The sequence below is a fragment of the Siniperca chuatsi genome, linkage group LG11 (genome assembly GCF_020085105.1).
Source record: "Siniperca chuatsi isolate FFG_IHB_CAS linkage group LG11, ASM2008510v1, whole genome shotgun sequence".
Classification (NCBI taxonomy): domain Eukaryota; kingdom Metazoa; phylum Chordata; class Actinopteri; order Centrarchiformes; family Sinipercidae; genus Siniperca; species Siniperca chuatsi.
Window position 1 is genome coordinate 1999185 of NC_058052.1, and position 25006 is coordinate 2024190.

Here is a 25006-nt window from a genome sequence, read left to right on the forward strand (position 1 = left end):
TCTTCAGATCAAAATTTGTCCAATGCTTTATGACCAAATACCTGCAAAACTAATGACCTCATCAGACTACCTAATGCAGCTGAGCAGCAGGCACCTCTTCCTGCACCTGATAGTTTGAGTAAAACCAAAACCTTGAAATAGCAAATATGTCTCTGTAATTTTTTTGTAGTGACGCTCTTAATTGTGTATTCACCTTTGACTGATAACAAATGCACTATTTAGTCCAAACCAAAGTGCATCGCTACAAACTACGTGAAGGTCCTGTGTTCTGGACTAGTGTATATTTCTGTGAGAGAAACATTGCTATGCAATTTAACATGGAGCACCAGCACAGTTGGCATCAAAACAGTGGTAATTATCTTGGCAATACCAGGCAAAACTTTACCAGCAGAATGCCGAATGCACTTCGAGGAAACGTGTTGAAAATGCTATACTGCTACACACTTTGCAAAGAAGACGTGCTGCTTTCAGACGACTGAGCAGAATAAGGAAGCTAATATTGAGTATGTATAACGACATGCTAACCGTCAACATGTTAAAAACAAAGACGTGTTCCGTAAGCGTGATATGTTAATGGTAGTTTATGGTAGTTAGGTCAGTTAGGGCAGTTGGATCACGTTCCCACCACAAAGGAACCGCTCTAGAGTTCATTTGGGACCAGACCGAGACCTCCTCTCAAGGGTCTTGGGGCAGTTGTTTAGGTCCGCACCCAAGGGCAATTACTGTGTTCACACCTGCCCAAACGAATTGACAGAATCCGATTTTACTGGACTAAAAAGCGCAGGTGTGGAAACACCCTATCACGTTGTTGGTTTTGGTCATGGAATTTGTTAACAATAATAAAAGATAATAACGTCAGTCTTTCCTTTAACTGTAAAATTAGCAACGTGAAACATGTAAATTACAATGTGATGCTTTGTACCATCCATCTATCTTTGTAGATATTTAAAGGTGTGTTTTTTCTACCTTGATCCAAAATTTCAGCACTGAGCTAAGCTAGGTCAGCCTCAGTGGACAAACTGCTTCTTTCAAAACCTTCAAAAAGCATGCAGACACACAACAAACGGCATTCATGAGTTTGTCCCACTTAAACTATCCCTTGATTGCTGCAGAGAATTAGATTCAACCAATGTGACAGCTAAAATAAAGAAAAATTAGGTTGGTGAGTGTTGTTTTGACTACCCATAGTAAATTAAACTGTTGATTGAGTTTAATGAGCAGTTTAATGAGCAGTATGAGTAAAGAGAGATCAGGAAATAAAGTCAGCCATTAACCATCTTACTCCCAAACTAAACTAAACCAAACATCATGGCAGCACCTCCCCAGAGCTGTGTAGTGTGGGGAAAAACAGATCTGCATGCTTTTCGCAGCATCCTCCTCACGCCACTCGTAAAAGGATTGTGTGGCCAACCGCTCCTCTGGAATATGGATTGGGCTGTTTTGTAGCCTGCACATACTGCTCACCCTTCACACTCTGTTAACCTTCACAGAACAGACTGCACTCCAACAAACACACCGTCAGCCTTTAAAAAGGTTGAATCGTGTGTTTACAAACAGCAACTGACAAATCCTGCTCATTCTAAGTTAGCCCCTCCTCCCAGCTCAACGAGCTAGAGAGCAAGCTGTGGTGGTCGAGGGAGCAAGAGAGTGAATGATGAGAGGGAGCGGTGTTAGTGAGAACAATGCAGTGAAACAGATAAATAAAAAGGTTATTTTCTGATTGTTTCACAATCAGTGTTCTAAAGCACAAATAAACATGCCAACACCTCCGCCCAGCCCTGCGGGACAGATTGTGAGCAGAGAGCAGAGGAGAGACACAGAGACAGCAATGTAACCTGGTACCTACCTTTTTACAGAGTCCCGCTGGCTCCACACCACTACCTAAAGGTTGACGCACGGAAACGTCCCGAATGTGGCAAAATAAGAAGAAACTAAGAAAATACAGGCAGAGGGCAGGGTCTCTGCAGATACAGACACCGCCACACAGTTCTAGTGGGTCATAAGTGATTTTTTTCCCAAATATGGTTTCTGTCATTTTAGGTAGTTCTCATCACGCTGATGTATGTTCAAGTGTTAATTTTTCCGATAAGTTTGGTTTTAATTATTTAATGCTTTAGAAAGGGGGTTTCACGTCATGATTGACAGCTGAACCCTGCTCGTGATCGGACAAGACTGTCATTTATTTTATGAATGCCTATGTATTAAATTATTTTGGTTAGATATAGAATATTTCTTTAAGACGTTGACTGGTTTAATTGTTCATTTAGAAAAGAGACGGATTGAAAGAATTATTGTAAAAGACTGTTTATTTTAAACCTCTTTATTTTATATGGAAAATTCTACATTCACAAATGCAAATGAACTAAAAAGACACCACACATACAACAATTCAAAATACAAATCAGACACGATATGGAAACATTACATGGACTGAATAGTAAAGCAATGAAAACAGTAGACGGTAAAGCCTTAAAGTGGTCATATTATGCTCATTTTCAGGCTCATAATTTTGGGGTTGTACCAGAATAGGTTTACAGGTTTAAGTTTCAAAAAACCACCCATATTGTTTCCTCATACTGTACATTGCTGCAGCACCTCTTTTAACCCTGTGTCTTGAACACTCCATTTTAGCTACTGAGTGAGGTATCTCGTGTCGTCCATCTTTATATACAGTATATGATTGAGAGGGATTATTTTTGTCTATACATTGTTTTTTAGGAAAATCCTATTCATTCTACCTTTAAACAATAAACTCCAACAAGCAACATTCTAAAGATGAGAAGAAAAAAAAACTAATTAAAACAAATAAACATATACATATATACATAAAAAACTTCACCCACAACTGTCCTTCACCCTCCGCGAGTGGTCTCATCCTTCGAGCTCGGGTCCTCTACCAGAGGCCTGGGAGCTTGAGGGTTCTTTGCTGTTCCTAGTACTGCACTCTTCTGGACCGAGATGTCTGGTGTTCTTCCAGGGATCTGCTGTAGCCACTCCTCCAGTTTGGGGGTCACTGCCCCGAGTACTCCGATGACCACGGGCACCACTGTTGCCTTCACCTTCCAGGCCTTCTCCAGCTCTTCTCTGAGCCCTTGGTACTTCTCTAGTTTCTCATGTTCCTTTTTCCTGATGTTGCCATCACTTGGTATCGCCACGTCAACCACAACGGCTTTCCTCTGCTGTTTGTCCACCACCACGATGTCTGGTTGGTTCGCCATTACCATTCTGTCAGTCTGGATCTGGAAGTCCCACAGGATCTTGGCTCGGTCATTCTCTACCACCTTTGGAGGTGTTTCCCACTTTGACCTCGGGGTTTCCAGTCCATACTCCGTGCAGATGTTCCTGTACACTATGCCAGCCACTTGGTTATGGTGCTCCATGTATGCTTTTCCTGCCAGCATCTTACACCCTGCAGTTATGTGCTGGATTGTCTCAGGGGCCTCTTTGCACACCCTACACCTCGGGTCTTGTCTGGTGTGGTAGATCTGGGCCTCTGTTGCTCTGGTGCTCAGGGCCTGCTCCTGTGCAGTCATGATGAGTGCCTCTGTGCTGTCCTTCAATCCAGCCCGCTCTAGCCATTGGTAGGACTTCTTGATATCAGCCACTTCAGTTATGTTCCGGTGGTACATCCCATGTAGGGGTTTGTCCTCCCATGACGGTCCCTCCTCCAGCACCTCTTCCTCTGTTCCCCATTGCCTGAGACATTCACTGAGCACGTCATCTGTTGGGGCCTTATCTATGATGTACTTGTGGATCTTGGATGTTTCATCCTGGATAGTGGCTCTCACACTCACTAGTCCACGGCCGCGTGTGTTTCGAGCATGAACTGCCTTTTTAAAAGGTCATGCCACAGCATCTCCATAGGATTCAGGTCAGGACTTTGACTAGGGCACTCCAAAGTCCTCATTTTGTTCTTTTGCACATTCTCATGTTAATATTTTGCACATTGCACAAACTGTCATTTTGTAACAGTCATATTGTACATATTCTTTATTATTTTCTTATATTTTTTAATATTCTTTAATTGTGAATTTTATATTTTACATTTAGGATTCTTCACCGCAGTATTTGCTTTATATTTCTACTACGTTTATTGTTTTGCACCAAAACACCACGGCAAATTCCTTGCATATGTAAACCTACTTGGCAATAAAGCTGATTCTGATTCTTGTCTAGTTTCAATGGGAGAAAATATGATAGGAATAAATGGTGCACTGATAAAAAATGTTCTTACAGCAATGACAGTACTTTCATTCAACCATAAGCAGACTATGGTTTATTATGTGTGGAAAACCTATCAATGAAATCTCCGGTCCTGTAGTGCAACACAGAACAAACTTGTCAAGTGAGTATTAACATGAGCTATACACTCCTGAGGCTGTTGGGCCTGGCACACATCATGAAAAACAAACCCAAACAAATATATGTGTAGAGGGACGTCCACATTCTAGTGTTCACTGACCTTTGTCCATGCTGCTGTGGGCCAAGATGAGAAGCTGCGGAGAACAGGCCTCCAGGATTTGCTGGTGCAGGTTGATATAGCGCAGGGTCCACCAGGGCAGCAGCTAAAAAAATACGCATGAAAAAAAACAAACATACAAACAAATAAGAATGTGAGAATAAATGACAAATTCTGTCAATTCATAAATGAAATGAGAATTCATGAAGAGGGTGATGGGAAGAGTAAGCAAAAACTCCCACTATACAGCAGCTCACTAAAAAATTGCATCAGTCTGATGCCTCTTTATCTATCAACTAATGTTTTGTATATCTGGTTTCCATTACCTATGATCTTATAAAGTTTTGGAAATGTTGGGAAATGTGTTCTGGTATACATCCCATTTGTAAAATATCCTGATATTCCTTCTATCTATAATTACTTAATCTTTAAATCTATAATTAAAATGTTATGACTGACTATGAATGTTGTGCTGCTGTATTTAGCATATTTCCTACTGCAAACATGATGTTGGCGAGGGACTTAAAGGATAACTCTGGTTTGTTACAACGGTTTTATTCATGTAGCTCTAACCACTCTTAGTCAGTTACGATAATATTGTGCTCACCTAAGTAATTGCGGAGATCTGGATACGTGGTATCATTGCTACAACATAACCTGACAGTTAAAGAAACACAAACTGTCAGACAATCAAACAGGTTTTAACCAACAAGCCAAAAGTTTTGCCAGGCCATCTAAACCACTTTATTTGAAGGTAAAACTAAAAGTGAGCCCACCTGAAATATCAGCAATAATTCCTAATTGAACAGGAAAAGTGCGTGCACACAAAACTACCTACCGTACTTACCAACGTAACTCTTTACTATGTAAACTGAGTTTGGGAAATAATTTTACAGATAACCTTGATTTTTTCCTTCAAATAATTTAACCAAGTCAACCTGGTTGTTTATTATCTGTCATATGGGGAAAGAAACACGAGTCAGACAATCAGACTTCTGTTTATGTCACTGCGTTCCTAGATCTCAAACTTGGTCAGTACAATGTTACTATTACTGAAAGGATTGAGGGCCAAAACTACAAAAATAAGATCCATATTTGAAACTTGTGACTTATGCTTTAACATAAGGAGAGATCATTTAAAATTGTAAACCAGTTTAATATCAGTAAGGAGAGCAGGTGTAAATGATGGGTACATACTTAGGTTAATAAATAAACATATAATGCTGCTCTTGGTGTTTTATTTGTGCTAAAGGGACCTCAACATCCAGATCGCTGTATGCTGGACCTAAGTGCTGACCAGACACTACAAACAGCTAACTCCTTTGCAGAATGCAAAGCAGCACAGAGGGAATAAAATGAATGTCTTGCAGCCATGTAAGTGCTATATTTCCTCTTTCACCAAAAACCCCTTACCCCTTGTACCCTCCTGTTCTCTTTCAGCACTGGGAGAGTGGAAGTGAACTCTGTAAAAAGCTTATTTGTGTGTCAGGGATGATATATCCTGCCTCATTTCCAATGCAAGATGACCCCATCCCCTGTTGCGTGGTTACATGGAGGTTTAATTGTCTGTCTCACCGAATCAATATCCTCCAGCACACACAGACGCTCTAACTAAGCATGTTCACACACACATTCATCATGTCAGCATACACATGTACACCTGTCTCCTGACCAGCAGAGCGCCTCCTTCCATATTTACTGTTGTGCAATTGGCTGTGAACAGCTGCCAGAGGGGGTGGAATATGGATAAAAATCATCATCTGGAGGGAGCGTCGGTGGGGTTATGCACTTAAAGTTTTTTTATTATTATTATTAAAGTTGGCACTTAAACTAGACAGTCCCAACTCCCAGCTGCATGGTGGAGAATAGTGCTGTAATAAATTCCCCTCTCCCTCATTAGCTTTTAAAGAGCAAATTAACACTAAATAACCTATAGCAGAAAAGCATTGTTGCACTTGTGTCCACATCAGATGTCAGAGCAGGCACTTGACAGCTGAGGCAAAGCACGTCTTCTGACATCAGTGCAACAATGATTTTCTGCCCTATTGTGATAACACGTTAATTTGCTCTTTAAGAGGCTATGACTTAAGCAGAGAATGACTGCCAGTGCTATATATTTTGCTTTTGGTTATTTACATATGGTAGGCTACAGACTTGAAGTAGAAAAAGACAGCAAATATACAGTCAAGAGCCAAGAAACAGAGTGCCTCTCTTTAATAAGCAACATGCCTTTTGGCAACCAGTCTGCTGGAGACTCATTAAGAGATGATGAGCCTCTATGGCTACGTTAGCTGTTAGCCTGCTAGCTGATCGGGTGATAGAAGACTAGCCACTCCTCAGTTATAAAAGGCCCCTCTTAATCTTTGTTCTTGTCTGTATTTGTGTTCTTGTGGACCTGATTTTGTTTTCATAAACATGTATTTATTGAGTTTTGGTTTTGACAATTCACAAAGATACACTGTAACAAATCATAAAATTGTCACATTGATGTTCTTGTGGACTTGTTAAAGAGTAACTTAACACCAGGCTAAAAAGCAGTGTTTCACCTCTGACCACACTCAGCATCACCGATGGGTGTAACCACACCCAACTGTGATGTCACTGGGTCCTGGAGTACACCCGTACAACACTGTAGCAAGATGAGAAGTTAAACAGCTCCACCATGACCATGGATAATTTCTTTGATAATTTACTGGCTCTGATGTCACCGTAGTGTTTTAAATATTATAATTTCTTTTGGAAGAATAACTTTGGTCTGAGAATCGAAATTTAATATTTGTTGCTGCCAAATTGGTTTGGCTGAAGGTAAAATTAGGGGGAGCCCAGCTAAACTGGCGATGTCAGTAAGAACGCTGTTGTCCCAACTGCAAAGTGATCGTAGTGTCTTCCCATTCTGTGGAGTTTGGAGTCCTGCTTTCAACTTGACAAGTTCGAAAACCCCTTTAATGCTCGTTCAAAACTTGAAGTACTTTGTATTGAGAAAGGCCTTATGTATATACTATACAACCATAGTAGGCCCTATATACACTATACAGCCCTGCTAACAGCCACAAAAACACACCAGTCAAAGCTGGGCTGACCTGATGAAACACCAGTTAAAATCCCATGCACAATACAAAAAGAACTAAAATTAAAGTGTTCTTATAGGGGCTGAGAAACTATTAAACAAAATCTCAACCAAAAAAAGTGTAATTCATCAGGAAGAGGTGGTTGTAACAGAAAGACAGTCTTACCTGGAGGCTGTCCATCTTAGAAGAGCACTTGGTGAAAATAACCCTGGCCAGCAGGAGGAGGAAGGGGTTGGCCACCAGGCTGTACACAGACTCCCCATCCAGGAGTAGGCTGGAGTGGATAGCCTCAACCAGGGTCTGGGGCTGCCAGTCAAAGATATTAATTTCAGCAGAAATGACTCAAATTTGCATAAATTCTGTAACTACAGCCTTGCAGGGGATAGGGGGGTAGGATTCTATCAGGGACATGTGGTTACAGAAGAAACAAAAATAAAATATGGTGATAATAACCAAGTAACCAAGATACATGCTAAGCGGGACTTTTTGTAGTTGTAAAATCAACTTGTCAGTGCTCTCTGGTGAACAAACTATGTAATCTTGGAACGGTTTCTAAATTACGTCAAACCTAGTTTGCATTTCTGTACTGCAAATTTTTGTTGCAATTTCTGCCAACATATACGCTGATACATATATAGCTAGACCAAGTAACTCTTCAATATTTTGTCACGAGCATCCCTGTGGCCTAGTGGTCTCAGGCACACACCATTCAATTGCCATGTCCCTTCACTTCAGTCAAGAGTTGAAGTATTGGAAAGCGCTGCTTGTTAATACACACTTTTGCACACTCACAACAGTTCAGCCCAGAGGCAATTAAACATGTCTTATTGGTAGTAGTCACCCCTCCAGTAAAAGAAAAAGAAATGCATGAAGACAAACAAATTACACTTCTGAACAGAGCAGAAATATTTTTTGTTTCATATGATATCATACAAATCTAATTGAAATATACTGTATGTGTCTGTATAGAGTTAGAGTTAATAATTATTTATTAACCATACTATTTCATTACTAGGGTGTTATTTTTGTTATAAATTCTTGACATATCCCACTTTTTAACCATCAATATGAATGAATATTTCAATGTATTGCAGATGAAGAATATTGCATATTTATTTCTTGCAAGAAATAAGAATCTAACTTAGGCAGTGACCAGCAGAAGTAGTACTAAATGAAGAGCCGTTTGGGAGCCGGCTCTCGGAAAGGAACAGAGCCATAAGATTCGGCTCGCTTCAAACTGCAGTTATTCCCATCACTACTTAATGAAGTATCATAAAGTGTTCCTAGGCCATTTATCTAGATAATTTGCCATTTTTGGAACAGTCTGCAAAAAATTTAAACACAAGCACTCCAAGCGGAACAAAGACAACACAAACACAACCAAACAATTACAGAGACAGACCAAAAATAGTCCCCAAAAGTATGATTGCATAGTCTCAAAGCTGCCAAATTTTTTATGTTTTTGGGGCCATTTGAGGGCACAACTCCACAACAAGCTGAATAACACATCTGATATGTAATCGCCTTCTAAAGTCGTTACTAGCTATACACATGCAGCACACAGAGCAATATTAGCATTCATTTGGAGGTGTGTTTTCGTCCACCTGACAAAAATAAGCCCAATTTTCTCTCTCCTTTAAGCTCAGTTTTGGTCTCCACGAACTACTGAGGGAAATATCTGGCTCTTTAGCTGCTAGCTGCTCCACTATGTTCACCAGTTGGTTTCCAACTGTGCAGTGGGTCTATCAGAGCTTTTTCACTGAAAACAGCCAGAAACAAAGTTGATGAGAGCAGTGAGACTGAACCAAAACAGTGAAGTTGCAGGACATAAGACCGAAACAATGAGCTGAAAGACACTAAAACACTCTACAAAGCTGAGGGGAGCTGCAGAGTGGGTGATAATTCTCTTTGTGTTCTTGACTACGAGCAACATCTCTCACATTGCAAGTAAATTGATCAGTTGTTAAAACAAAAATATTGATTAGTGCAGCGTTAAAAATACACAGTGCTGATAAGAGCGGAGTTTTGTGGGCCCAAAAACCAAAACAATGGAACGAAAAGACACTTAAGCTAGTCTCTAACTGTGTCCATTCAGGTACTGTACAGTGGGTTCATCATAGCTTCTATGTGGAAGGGGGGGGTTAATCAGTAGTAAGTGAAGTATAATTCTAGAAAAATTATTTCTAGTCGACACGGAAGCTGCGGTAGCATTTGTTGGGAGCAAATAACGTTTTTAATCCAGGAAGATGACATTCCCAACCTGTCTACAAAGTTCGGATTAGTCAGTTGTCTCTCGGATTAGAGAAACAGCCATCAATTAGCAAAACAACAGCTATTTGATTAACTGAACTGATGGGAGATGTGGTCATTTCATTGATTGTTAATATAAAAATATTGACTAGTGCAGCTTTAAAGTGACTGCTGTCAAAGTAAAACAATCCACTTCCCCAATTTCTAACCTTTTTACCTCAATGGTTTGTTCAGTTCTAATGTCACTGACGGCACCTTAACTTGGGCTACCTTCCGTGTGTCCTCGTTTATCTCCTTATCCAGTTGTCTTTTGTTGTGGTAGCATTGCAGTGTCTCCAAAGCATGAATTCTGAGAACTTCATGCCTGACCTCAGAACTAAAGAAGCAGTTCAGATTAATGACTAAATACTTTCCATTGTGTGCATGTTGTCTCCAGCTATAAAATCAATATCTGATCATTACATAGTGTTGACACACCGTTTGTTTTGGTCAGTTCTGTACGCGTGGCTCCAGTATAGATAGCGTGCTTCCAACACAGGCTGATTGAATCTTCTGTTGTGACCAAAAATTGTCAAAAAGCAATAAACTTAAAGTAGGATCTGCCAATCCTTTATCTTCAAAACTATAACAAATGCACATCTCTCAAAATAAAGACCCCACCTTTACCCAGACTCAAGGTCAAAAACCATAGACCTGTATCAATTAGTCCTACCCTTAAGTAAACTACCATGGCTACCCACAGCGCCAACCAATGGCCATCACTGAAATGCCTCCAACACACAGCGTTATAGTTTTAACAATGTGCACACACTTATTTTACATGTCATGTGTAATGTGTATATAAGCACCATTATACATTGTATGCATTATGTTTTTCAAATATTTGAATTGCTGATTTGCATTTCATTGATACTGCATACAGTACAAACAGGATATCATTCACCATGGTGATCATTAAACTTTGGTCGTATCAGCATGGTCACCTTTCCCTGAATTTGGAAAAAAATTCATATGAATTACATTCTTAAGTACATTTAACTTTTTCATCTTGTCCCTGAATGAATTAAATCCACCTGTCAACGGCTGTGCCATGTTTGCCCTCCCTTTCACCTGTGCTGTCAGGCATGTATGGACAAACTGCTTTACAACACAACCTTGGTGTGGCTGCGCAGATAAATTATTGATGCCAAAGGGAGTGCTTTGATAAAAGAAATAGCCCTCTCTTCTGGTGTAATGGCTGTGTGAAACGCATAATTCTGCTGTGCAGTGCCTGGAGGAAGTAATCTCCTCAACCCGGTGTAATTATGACCCCAGAGATGCTTCATTACTGGGCTCTTCTCTTGCACCATGCCCATCTACAGCTCACTTCACACCAACATAAAATTAATCTTTACCACACTCAGAAAAGACCATGATTCAATATTTGGCAATGGTTCAAATATAACAAAATATAATATACAATTTTACGTTTTTCATAGTAAGGACTATGGTAAATATATTTGATTAATACAATCACATCGTAGTCGAGCAGGGCGTCAGGTACAGGTTTAAAGGTTCCAGTTGTGGATTAGGAGCTGACCAAATATATATAATTCTGTCTTAAGGCCAGGTCACACCAGAAAGTGGCACAGCAAAGTTCATCCATGTTTCCTCGCACAATAGGTGGTGCTAACAGCTCACTGACTTAGTAACTACTAACTGAACTAGTTGACAGTAGTTGAAGGCAAAAGATCAACACACTATACTGATAGCTCCCGGTAAATTTTATTTAACAGAGCAAGGTTTCAATTTAACAACGATCTTTGTCAGGCATGGTCAAATAAACATCACAAAGCAGTACAAGCAATATTATATATATAGACACACACAAATTCATCACTCAGATGGTTGTGACCTGCATGATTGAGAGTCAATCTCCTCTCAGACTTGACCAATCAGAGCATGGCTGTATAACACTGTCTGATACAGGGGGCAAAGCATGCCTCTATGGAAAGGGAAAAATAGTAGTTTCTATGATCATTGTCATTTTTAGATGATGTGTGATTCATGTATTACATTTTACTGAATCTTTGTGATGTATTAGATTTAATATTTTCTTGTTTAACGTTTCTTCTTAATGTCTTTTCTATTTTTAGCAGTTTTATATGTGCAGGCTCTAATACTTTGTTTAACTACGATAGCTGGCGAAGCGAACAGTTTAAACAATAACCAGTCGGTAACTTCCTAGTGCTAGTCAGTCACAAAAGCTCTCCTAGCTAGCTGGCTTGCAAACTAGCAAGCTAGCTTGTATGGTCACTAACCAGACAATGAGTTAACAGTTAAGAGAAGTAATATGTACCATCAGCTCCTTTTGTGGAACAGTTTATATGCCTGCATAGAAAGGTTTTATAAAAGTGGATAATGTGACACGGCTTTTAAACTACGACAGCTTCTTCTCTTTTGGACTAGATTTGTTATTGGTCAATGGTGCAAATTCACGTGCCAAAGTTTGCCAGAGTTGAACTCGATGCAAAAGATTTACACGCTGTTACTTCGCCTCCACAAGCAGATCCGCTGGTCACAGTGATTCAAGTGAAATTAAGCGATTTTGCTCCAAAATGTTGCCGTTTTAAATGTTGACCTGACTGGGTCATAATGCACAATCTGTTCTGTGTGCTCAAGAAAGGTCAGGTTAATAGAAATAAATGGCTCCACAAATATCAATACAATTTCAAATACAGACTGACATATGAGTTTGGAAAGCCCGTAGCATAACAGACATTTTTTGGATTCAATTGTCACTATTTTGTGGCAGTTAAAAATCAATTAAACTTAAAATGGAGTCGTTTTTTACATTTGGACAATCACAAAATTTTGAGCTCAGTTCGCTGACACTAAAACCCTTCAAATTTCTTGGCACTTCTTTAAGAATGTACCACTCCAATTTCCTGTTTTAAATACCTGTGCATGTGCATAAGACTGTTACTACACTATGAATGTATCTATAAACTGATCACAATACTAAACCTAGTAGTAATGTGGTAACACCTTCTATGAAGTCCATGTCTATAATGCATTATAAACACTTGTGTTATACTGTGCTTGCAATGTATAATTATAAGCACTCAACAAATATTCATAATGCTTTTTATAATGACTTATAAGGTCAAGTATCATAATTGCTGGTCACTCACTGACATTTTTTGCAAGGATCATAGTGAATTATAATTCTCATAGTTGTAATACATTTTAACCATTTTATTATGCATTACAATCACTGTTATAATGCATTATAAAATGTTATGTATTACAACTATGTTTTTTGGAGGGAAAACATTACATTAGTGAAATGTACAATGAATTCAATTTGACACAACCTTTTGATGAACAACTGGAGTACTCAATTTCTCTTATGACCAGTGTGGACAAAGTATTCAGATCGTTTACTTAAGTAAAAGTGCTAATACCACATGGTAAATATACTCTGTTACAAGTAAAAGTAATGTATTGAAAATGCTACTTAAGTGAAAGTTATACTATTAAATATTATATCATTAGATTGTTATTACTCATGCATTAATGTAAAAGCAGGATTATACTGTTGTAGTTGGTTGAGGTGGAGCTCATTTTGAACTGTTTTGTATCGGACTGCAACTAATGATTATTTTCTCCATTAATTGATTGTTTGGTTTATAAAACTGTGAAAAAAGTGAGAAATGGCATCACAATTACCCAGGGCCCAAAGTGACGCCTTCACAATGCTTCCTTTGTCCAACCAACAGTCCAAACCTCAATATTATTAACAGTAAAATAAAATTATTAAAATAATTACAAAGGAAAAGCAGCAAATCTTCACATTTGTGAAGCTGGAACATGAAATGTTTTTACATGAATAATGACTTAAAGCTAGCTTGCGGGACTTTTACATATAAATGAACGGCCGTTACATTCAAGCCCTTGCCAAAGGAGTTCACACAATGCTGGTTAAATCTCTCACTGCCAGGTAAATCTCTCTGTATTTGGCAGTATATCAGAGTTTTACTGATAATGGTACTGGTAATGATGCGTTTTACGCCAAACAGCAATAATTGGTTTGCCAGAGCGGAAGCGGGGAGCAACAAAGCCATGAGAGAACTCCACGATCCGCCATTGCTGTAAAAAACAAAAGGTCCATTGGAGAGAATGTTTAGTTTTGAAAATTGTTTATTTTGTTTATTATGATTGTATAGTTTGTGTTAATATGCTTTGGCAACATAAACTATTTATACAGCCTACCCAAGAAGTGTCCAAGGAAAGTGTCTGATGCTCCAGATAAAAATAGAAACGCAGCGTTCAGAGGAAGGATTACAGTCAAAAAAAGAAAGCGATCGACAGCACACACAACACGGATAACCACTGGCATAGCTTTAGCTTTTCCTTGTTAGAGAGCACTGAGAGAAGGGACTGAAGGCAGACACAGATGTCACGTTACTGCTCTTGGACAGGTTTGTAAAATATTTGCAGTAAGCTATGTAGCTATTACATTTAACTCTTCCTAAATAATGGATTATTGTCTTGGAGCTGTGGAAATTTCTCTGTATTTTTGTAACTATTTCTGAACAGGAGCCTGGGGCGAGCTCACTGTGTTTGTGTAATTACTCTCACTGCCAGTAGGGGGAGATACAACTTCCACACTCCAGCTTTAAAAGATCAAAATAGTTGCCAATTGATTTTCTGTCAATCGACTAATTAAAGTAATTAAAGCTGTCAGATAAATGTAATGAAGTAAAAAGTACAGTATTTCCCTTTGAGATGTAGTGGAGTAGAAGTAGAAAGTAGCATGAAAAGAAAATACTCAAGTAGAAAGAACAATATTTTATAGGCCTATGTTGTGAATTCTTCACGTTCAGACGTTTATGTTCAAAGACCTATATTCTGAAGTTTTATTTTCCTCCTTTATACTTCCTCCTCTTTCTGCACTGCTGTTTCTACCAGTGCAGAAGTCACTGAAGATGTAAATTGTAATATTACTGCTATAAGGTTCACATAGCACAATAACTCGATTCTCTCTCTGTATTGAATGATGTTGCACTGTCTAGTCGATGTTTTATATGTATTGTACTGCTGTAATGTTGGTAAAGACTCGTTTCAGTAATTAGCCTGTTCGGTTATTAGCCTCACTAAGTTTAACACTAACTGGCTAGCCTAGCTAGCTTGCCCTGTATTTCTGTGAACACAGTTAACGTTGTTTCAGTGTGATATTGTAGCAATAGTGGTTACTGCAACAGTTGTTTAGTGATTCAAACAGAGAGTATGCCAACCTCATTTTACAGTTCTTAAATGATTTTAGTTAATGCTGGCTATCAGTAACAACTCAGATATGCATGCATTTGTTTCTTGTATGCACTGCTATGCTGTACCAGTTGTGCTACTTGTACTATTTCCATTCTGCAAGTAAAGACTGATGATTCTGTTCTCTGACCGGAGCCCTGTGGTGGTCAATTTTCAAACAAACCAGTTTCAGACACATTACAAACACTAACAAAACGTAACATTTACATTATGGAACATAAGACAGCTAACTTAAACTGCTTTCAGCACAAGGCAGTACATGCTGGGAAATGTGAGCCGTCACTATTGCTACAATACTCTCAGCACTGCGAAGCACATGTAGTAGAGTGCCGTGTGCACAGCTGAGCCGACGTAGTGGAGTCAAAGCGGTTCACAGTAAATTGCTAAGTAGTTTATGAAATACATTGCTGGAAAGTTAATAAACAATAAACCCATCATTTTCCCTTTTCAATATAACTAATATGCTCCTGTCCCTGACAACCGTCACATCACTCATGCTAATCACAACTGTTTGCTGTGTTAGCGAGGTAGCTAGCCAGCTATAGTTTGGAAGTCAGTAGCAGATTGAAAGCTAAGTATCAGAGCATTCTCTTCATCATTCTGCAGCTCAGCAGACAACGGTGCAGTGGTGGTTTGAGTCTGTTGAGTGTTTGACTTCATGCTACGTTGTTACCTAGTTGGTGAGATGCAATGCTGGAAAGTAAATAAATAATGTCCCTATATTGGAGTCACCGGAGCCTGTTTTTTAACCGGATACATTGAACATTTCCCCTGAACGTTTATAGCAGAGGTGCTGTTTATCTCTCGACTCGGCAGCAGCAAACCATGAGTTAATGTTTGTGATCGTTACATTAACAGCGAAACATGCTAAAGATGACATGTTTTGATGAACAAGAAAAAAGCGTTTCTGATTAGAGTTCAATCCACTGAAATAATGGTTCAGAATCAGAACAAAGCTGTAGAATGAATCTTGATAGAGTAAGTTAGAGAATATGTGGTTTAGTAGAGAGCAGTGGTGGAATGTAACTAAGTACATTTAGTACTGTACTTTAGTACAATTTAGAGGTAGGCAACTTGTACTTGAGAAATTTCCATGCCATTTTCTACTTAAGCAATTGCCTGATACTGAACACACAGTACTGATGTTTATTTAGCTATTTATTTTATTTTTATTTCTTCATATTTTCTTAGTGTTCATTTCTAGTATTTGTTGACAACGCACATGTTAAATTATTTGTTTGTCTAGGTCTTTGAGGGTTAAGAAAGCAGCCTTCTGAGTACCTTTGCATAGGCATATCGGTGGACATTAAATTTTCATTCCAGCTCAAAAATTCACTATACCGTCCGTCATGTCAGTGACTGTTTCCCGTCTAAAATCAGTATTGGTCTCAAAAATCCCATATTGGTCAGGCTCCAAATATAACACATTATAATGTATTAAAACTATGAGAATTATAATACACTATGATCTTTGCCAAAAAAAAATGTTTGTGAGTGACCAGCAATTTTAAGTATTATGATACTTGACCATATAAATAATTCTAAAATGCTTTACAATGTTATGATTGTTATAAAGCATTATGAATATTTATGAGTGCTTATAACTACTTATACATTGCTATAAGCAAGTATAACACATTCTAAATATGTTTATAATGGATTTGAATGCGTTATAGATATGGGCTTCATAGGAAATGTTACCATAATGTGTTCAATGTATGTTCACATTGAATTTTAAGTGACTAGAAATATTTTTTGGAGCACTTGTATTTCTCCAGTCCTTTATTCATTCATTATGACAAGACTCCCTGAGTAAATATGACAGACAAAAAATAGTTTGAACATTTTGGTTAATCAACATGATTTCAGTTAATGACTTTTAATGTATTTTTACATTAACAATTCTATTACAGTAAATCTATCCTTGATACATGACACAAAAGCAGGAGAGAGAGATGGTATCATACCTGAGAGGAGAGCAGGGCCGGGGGCAGCAGGTCAGAGATACGGATGGAGACTGCAGGACCAGTCCAGTTACTCTGGGAAAACATGTGGAGGCACGAGACTGCCAGGGCCATCACTGCCAGCTGCCTGCAGCAGGAGAGACAAGACATACACTGGACTTCATGGACAGAAACACTGGAGAGAACAGATGATATCTAAAGATACTTAAAGGTTTTCAGAATATAGAAAAACATTCTATGGTATTGACAGATGCTTACATAAGTTTCTAGAAAGGCACAGTGACAACAGTCTTTGCTAGCTGCACCTCACTCTCCGGGCAATTAGAGGGTTATAAAACAGGCAACGACCGGCGACATGATTTGCTGCCTTTCTATTAAGCTGAGAAAGTGATGGAAGGTGATAGAAGAGAGGAAAAGGATCCTATCGTGAAGAGGGGAGACGAGGAGGAGCAATATGTGCTGCATTCAACATTTACTCACAGACAGTTATCCCCCGAGAGCGAGGGAGATGTTAAGCTGTCCTTATTAAAAATTAATAATTCATGACAACAGGAATAGAGGCTGTGAAGGAGAATGAACAATCACCCTTGAGAACAGCTTTGTGCTAAGCTCAACTACTTCCAATCCAAAACCCACCTCATCAGTTCTATGTGGAGATTTCAGGTAGTGGGCTCACTTCTGCAGCTCACAATTATACACTCTTATTTACCTATTTATTGTTATTAAGAGGATTTTACTGAAATCACAATTAGTTATCCCTGCTGTTAAAAATCATGTCAAAGTGATTTTTAAATTGAAAGTTTTTTTAATTAAATTTATTTTATTTTATGTTTGTAGAAAAAAAGATGCTCCTTTACTCTCCAAGCCTTTAAGTAGGCATGTATGTCTTTGACAGCTGATATGGCAGGGGCACAGAAAGACAAGGTAAACAAACTTACACCAGTAACTGTAGCTTACAAGCAAAAGACAAAAAATAACGGCCGCACCATTTAGCAACTAATTTGACGTAAATTGCATTAGCAGGTAACTTTTTAAGCTGCACAATATATGACATCTAACTAGCTAATTAGCTATCTTGCTTGTTTGGGAGCTCATTCAGCAAGCTGAGTAATTATTGCTGCTGGGATCACGTTCCAATTCTAGAATCCTTCCTTATAATATCATAAACCACTGAGCAGTGTTTTGAATTGTGTGATAAGCCTCAAACTGGACCTCCTGGATCATATTCCATAACTTGGTACCTGAAGCAACATGACCTCACCAATGTAGCCTCTTAAGGTGTAAGAAGACTTGGGCACAAAGCTTACCGATGATAAATGAAAACACGTTTGACCTGGTACACTTCATGCTCTACCTGTGCACGCCATGGGCAACTCCAATGCAAAATTCTATTTAGTCCATTATACTAAAGCCAAATTAGCAAAGATATTCTGTAACCACTAGGATGCAGATGCAAGGGCTCACCTGCTGATCTTTTACATCTGCTCTGGACTTGTCCCCAATTATTTCAATATTGGACTACAATATTTTAAACACAGATTGAATTCAAGGAGGCGCTGAATTGTATAAGGCTGGAGAAAATAAGACACTGTACCCCTAGATTTTTAGAGATATTTATGCTATGGAACAAAACAAAAAAACATACAATTTAATTTCAGTTACATTGAGGGAAGCTAGGTTATGTGCTGATGTTTCTTCACAATCCCACACAGGGAAACTTGCCACTCAATGACTACGTTATACACAGATGTGAACTGCACCAGGGAAAAAAAATTCATACTCAACCCAAGAGATAAGAATTAAGTTTTCAGCTCCGATTCATGGACAGATCATCATGGTGACTTAACATTTACCAACTTTGCTATTTCCCCCTAAAGGACTGGATGAAAAGCACCTGGCTCCCAGTGTGAAGGATCATTGCCAATATAGCTCAAAACCTTTGATGGTTAAGTTACAGCAGTCACATGGGAAAGACCTAGGGAATGGTGCCGCTTTAGATATGCTCCAGACCCCGACCGACAAGCTTTTACAACCTCGCTATAATAACGCAGTTACGCAGAATAATACAGGCTCAGGCTCGACAATCAACCAGACGAGGCAAAGTGTGTAGACTTGCTGGAAAACTACTGCCATTATGGAAGCTAACGCTGCTAGCCCAGAAGCAATCCAGAAGACCATTATTGAGGACCTCTTGGCAGAAATTGCTAAGATTAGTGCTACTTTTAATGGAGAGGCAAATGATGTGTCAATAATTAAGGGTGGGTTCACAGCTAAAGGTCCAGTTCCTGAATCAAACCAATGCGACGATGATACATCGTTTCTATTTTCCACCTGGTATGGTTTGCTTTCACAAAGGCAAAACACAAACGGTCCAGAAATTGTAAACAAAAGCCATGTAGTGGAAATGTCAGTCAATTACTGGTCATACAGTTGGTGGGTAAAAAGACAACAAACCCCTCCATATATACTGTATTGTATACCGTAAAACTTCAATAGCCTGGACTTTTATTTGCTTCAAATCACTGAACTCAATCTGCCTATATTTGGGACAGGCCTTTAATTCCTTTCGCACAAAACTCTTGCTCAGCAAAGATGGGAAATACTATCAAATTGTTTATTTAAACCAGTATGAATATTACTTGTATAAAAATTAGGCTATCGAATAGCATATCAATTACGAATCATTCATTTGATCTAGCTCCGAGAGAGAGCCGCACCAACGGGATAAACACTCCAGAGTTCGGTTCAATCGGACTAAACAAGGCTGGTGTGAACCCACCCTAAGTCTGACCCAACAGAGCTGAAGAACACAGTGAGTGCATTACAAACAGGACTAGAAGAGGCAGAGAGCCGCTACACTGCTAATATGGTTAACAAAAACAAGGGACTGGCAAAGCCAGCGGAACAACTTTGGAGCCGAGCTGAAGGTCGGGAAAACCAAAAGAGAGGAAACAAAGTCAGGCTGATTGGATTAAAAAAAGGAAAGGAAGCAGGGAGTGGATTGAATGACTACATCAAGAAAATACTGTCCGATGGTCTAGGGATAACGGGGGTTGAGTACGAGATCGAAAGGAGCCAAAGAAGTTTGGGACCGCATCCAGATGACAACCGGCCACCACGTATGATACTGGTGAAATTTCTGCGTTACACAGTCCAACAAAGTTATGGCAGCTGTGAAGAAACCGAGGGGAATACGATGGAAGGACTGTACTCTATCTAAGAAGATATGTAAAGGAGCGCTCAGACCAGCGGAGATGGTTCTCCCAGATAATGAAAACCCTGTGGGAGCACCAGGTGAAACACGCTGGCACACCCAGCCAACCTCAGGTTTACATGTGGCTTAATAGATTGACTGACAAACCCTTGGGAAAGGGAATACACATTCTACTCTCATTCTCACAGAACTCACAAATAGATTATTTTATGATTTCTGGTTCAATTGTTGACTCTGTCACAACAGAAAGGCTTGCTTCTGTTTGGGACACACTCAAAGCATTTATTAGGGGAAAAAGTATAGCTTACAGTTCATGGAAGAAAAAAAAGCAAAGAGAAAGTACAACTATTGGAAAAGAAATCGTTAAGTTGAAGAAACACTTGGTAATATCAATACAAAGACAAATTTAGAAAAATCTGTCAATAAAAAAAAAAAAAGGTCATCAACCGATTACATGGGGATACTATTACATCTAATATGGATGAATAGAACAAACCCATGCCCTGTGTCAGCCCTATCACGCGACACCCAAAAAGCTTTTGACAGGGTAGAATGGGCTTTCTTATATGATGCACTGTCAAAATTCAGGTTTGGTGATATTTTTTGTTATTGGATAAAATATTTTTTTTGGGGCTGCAGTTTGACTAATGGAATAATATCTCCATTCTTTAATATTTCCAGATCAACTTGTCAAGGATGCAGTCTCAGTCCACTCCTGTTCACAGTTTTCCTCGAACCACTAGCCACATTGAGAGAGCAGCCAAGAATTAAAACGAGTTATTAGAGGCGGCAGGGAACAGGGAATTATTTCTTTATGTTGACATTTTGGTACTGAGTCAAGAACCAGTTAACTCTACATCAGTGCTTTAAGAAGTTACTGAAGCATATTCCAAAGTATCTGGTTACAAAATTAATTGCCACAAATGAGAAGCTATGCTGGTGTCTCAAACTTACTCTAACCTACTATCTTCATTTCATTTTAAATGTTTTTTAAAAGGTATGACATATTTGGGGATAGAATTGAACCCAGATATAGGAGAAATTATTACCACTAATATGGAAACACTATTATAAAATTAAAGTTAACCTGGAAAATTGGAATAAGTGGCGCTTGACGTTATCGGGGAAAGTGAACACAAAATGGTTATAGTCCCACAGATAAATTACCTACCAATACCAATGATACCAATATGTAGTCCACAACAACTACTACTACTACTAAGATATAACAATGATAAAACACTTTCTTTAGGATGGAAGAAAGCCTAGAATTCATATGGACAGGCTCTGCTAGGCAAAGAAGGAAGGAAGCCTATCATTAGCAAACATAAAATATTAAAGTATTTATTTTGAAGTGGCTAAGCTTGCCAGACACTGGGACAGAACAAATTCTAAATCTGATTGGATTGAACTAGAACTTACTTCTCCTGCTAATTAAAGACAGTTTATGTTGGAAATGTAAAACAGAAAACGGTACATGCGGAAATGGAAATGTTCCATGGTTTTTCATGGAGGAATGTTCTGGAATATATGGATGAAAGGTTAGAATGTGAATTGCCAAAATCACCAAGGCTGTGTCTCCTTGGGGACAAAACTGTAGTGCCACAGTTAAGTAAATTTGCATTTAAGAGTATTAACAACTGGCTTAATAACATGTGCTTGGTTGATTCTAAGATGGAAAGAACCTCAAACTCCTGCACTGTAAATGTGGAGGGAACAAATGATGGAAATAGTTGCATGTAAAAAGATGCTGGAAGATTGAACTCGAAAAATTATATGGTTGAAGACCAATGGGACAGCTTTAGGTATATGACCAGAGGGAGCAACATTACCTTGACAAGAATCTGATGGTCTGGTACAGTTCATATGTAATTGCTGCCATGTACTAATACCCAGTGCATTATTGTAACCAAATAACTGCCTTTTTTATATCAATGTCTGTTTGCTTATCTGCCTGTTCTATGGGGGTTTTTTGGGTTGTTTTTGTGTGTGTGTGTGTGTGTGTGTGTTTTTGTTGCTGGATATTCTTGTTATAAAATTCAATAAATCTTCAAATTATACAGCAGAAACATTGCAGTAAACAGTAAACAATACAAGATGTTTGACAGAAGTTCTGAATCTACCAGCTGCTACATCTCAAATTTGAGAAATCATCTAGTTGATTTGATGGCTGTTGTACTTCCCTGCTGTATTACCTGTTGGTCTGGTCATGATTTGTGGCACAAGTCAGGTACAGTAGGACCCGTCTCTCTAGGTAGGCCTCAATGTCCTCCCCCTCGCTGCAGCTGCCATCTCCAGTGAGCATAGCTAACACCAGGGGGCTCAGCAGAACTGCCTCAAAGTCCCCCTCCATCAAGGACTCCAGCAGAGAGCCTGCCTCTGGAAGAACACAGGTTACAGTGAGTTCACATTAAGCAAGTTTGGTAGTGTTAACTCACTCTACAGTGATATGACCACATGAAAACAATGTCATTAAAACAGTGGCAACTAACAAACTCACAGAAATGCCTGAAAATGTAAATGTTGCAGGGGAATTTTGTGAACTGTGTCACATAAAAATTGAATGAATTAAAATGAATGTAAACTGACTCGGAGTGAATGCATTTCAACCCTATTAATCAGAAGAATGCAGATCTCAATAAATAGATCCCAGTGCCAAACGATCAAAATCTTGGTATTGTGTTATTAATACTAAATGTTCTCAAATTTTAGAGTGCTGCTAGAAAGTTTGTGAACCCTTTAGAATTGTCTGTATTCCTGAGTCCTAAAAATACACAAAGAGTTAAACAAAATAATTAAAAAATATATATTATTATTATTATTTATAGAGCACAAAACAAAGTACAAAGTGCTTCACAGAAAGAGAAATAAAATACCAGTGAATGATAAAATACATAAAAAAACAATAACACAAAACATTTTAGTGTTTTCATTTTTTATTGAGCAAAATTATCCAACATGAACCTTTGCTTTCGGTGCCTGGTGTGACCCCTTTGAACAGCAATAACTTCATCTGCCAAAAACTGCCGTCTGCCATTTGCTTTAATGACATTTAAAACAGGTTAAAATGGCTGGATTAGTTATCATCTAGAGCACAGAGCAGGCACTGCAAGCTCACAAACCTGTCTTGCAGTCATTGCACTTATTTCAACATGTGTACAAAAAAATGCACTGACAAATGACAATATAGGAAGCTGCATTAGTGGAGTGTTGGAATATGGGTCAGTGACAAATAAGGGTTGACAAGATGAGCAATTCATAATCTTTTAAGAACTTGTTTTAAAAGCATGCATCTGGTTTGTTAAAATTTACATTTTCTATTTATGTTGGTTTCATAATTTGAAATGACATTTGCACCATTTTTTACAAAAGGTAAGACTGAATGCGCCTGAAAATGTCAAGTGGTGTAACCACAAAAGAATGATAAATACTAAATATTTTATCCACCTAGAGTGTAAGTAAGTGCACTCATGAAAATAATTGCTTCATTTTAAAATATCACATGATAATAGATTTTATTTGGATTATCTCCAAATGAAAAAATGTATGGGTTTTTGCAATACTGTGCAGGACATATGCTGAAAACCTGTTTTCTAAATAATCTTTGACAAATTATGTAAAAAATTAAAAATAACTATTTATTCATTGTTATTAATTATTATTATTATTATTATTATTATTATTATTATCTGTGAAACAGATTACACCTATTTCAAGACAATTCAATTTTAAATCAACTTTGACAGGCATTACTGTGGACACCTATGTAAGCACATGGCCTTGGTGTGAATTTTTCAAACATAATTTTTAAAGTAAATACTCAGTTTTATAATTATGATGAATTATCAATGTTTTCCTGGGGTCACACCATTTGAGTTATTAACCCTGAGATGCAGCAGTTAGGATCATCAGTGGTCCTTCTGTGATATAATTTATTGTTCAATTCAGTTATCTATATAGTGCCAATTCATAACAGAAGTTATCTTGTTGTATGTCAAAACAATGATTAAGTGGTGTTCGTCTTTAATCTAGTGTAGTGAAAAAAACTGCTTTGTTAATTAGAGCAGGGTATCATTTAAAAAATTATGATACCAGTACAAATACCAGTACCCTTGAAGTGATACCAATACCAATAGAGTATTTCATTCAATATCTTTTCGCGAACACGGTGCAGCTGCCCACCCTCAAGTTTTCTCCATTCTTGATGAGGTCCTTTATCATGTTACTAGTATTCCCAGTTTTTCCTGAAATAATCCTTCCGCATTTTATGCATTTATTTTTATCAGACGTCACAGGCGTGTAGTATAACCATACTTTCAAACATTTTGATGGCCTCTCTGCACGCTGAACTGCCAACTCCGTCAAATACGACACGCTTGACTTCACCACCACATACTGTTGTAGCTGCTAAATCGAAGAACACGGTGATTGGCTTGGGTTTGGCGGGTTTGGGTGTCCTCCCAAGAACATTTGATGTTATTTGACTAAAAACTGCATTTTCCCATAATTTTAGACTATCATCATTACCATATTTTAAAAAATAAAACAAAATAAGGTCAAAAATACAGGTTGTAGTCACATTACACTGACATTTGTTAAACAACGTTTATAGTCCCAAAGTCAGGGTGAAGCCACTAACCACCTGTAGGGGTGGGTATCGTTAGGATTGTATCTTTATCTTGTCCATACTGTTATCAGTCCGGTTATTCATCAATACTCTTAACGGTTCTCTTTCTTTACT

General features: G+C 38.4%; 1 protein-coding gene across 1 annotated transcript in view; it reads right to left on the bottom strand.

Moving 5' to 3' along the window:
• The window catches only part of ttc27 (tetratricopeptide repeat domain 27), a 126775-nt gene that overhangs the window by 93248 nt on the left and 8521 nt on the right, over positions 1-25006 (bottom strand). Inside the window, exons 2-5 of the mRNA XM_044214343.1 lie at positions 22461-22644; positions 17055-17178; positions 7693-7833; positions 4463-4565 (exon numbers count right to left, since the gene is read on the bottom strand). Coding sequence (XP_044070278.1) covers positions 4463-4565; positions 7693-7833; positions 17055-17178; positions 22461-22644 — 552 coding nt within the window. The remainder of the gene's footprint in view (positions 1-4462; positions 4566-7692; positions 7834-17054; positions 17179-22460; positions 22645-25006) is intronic.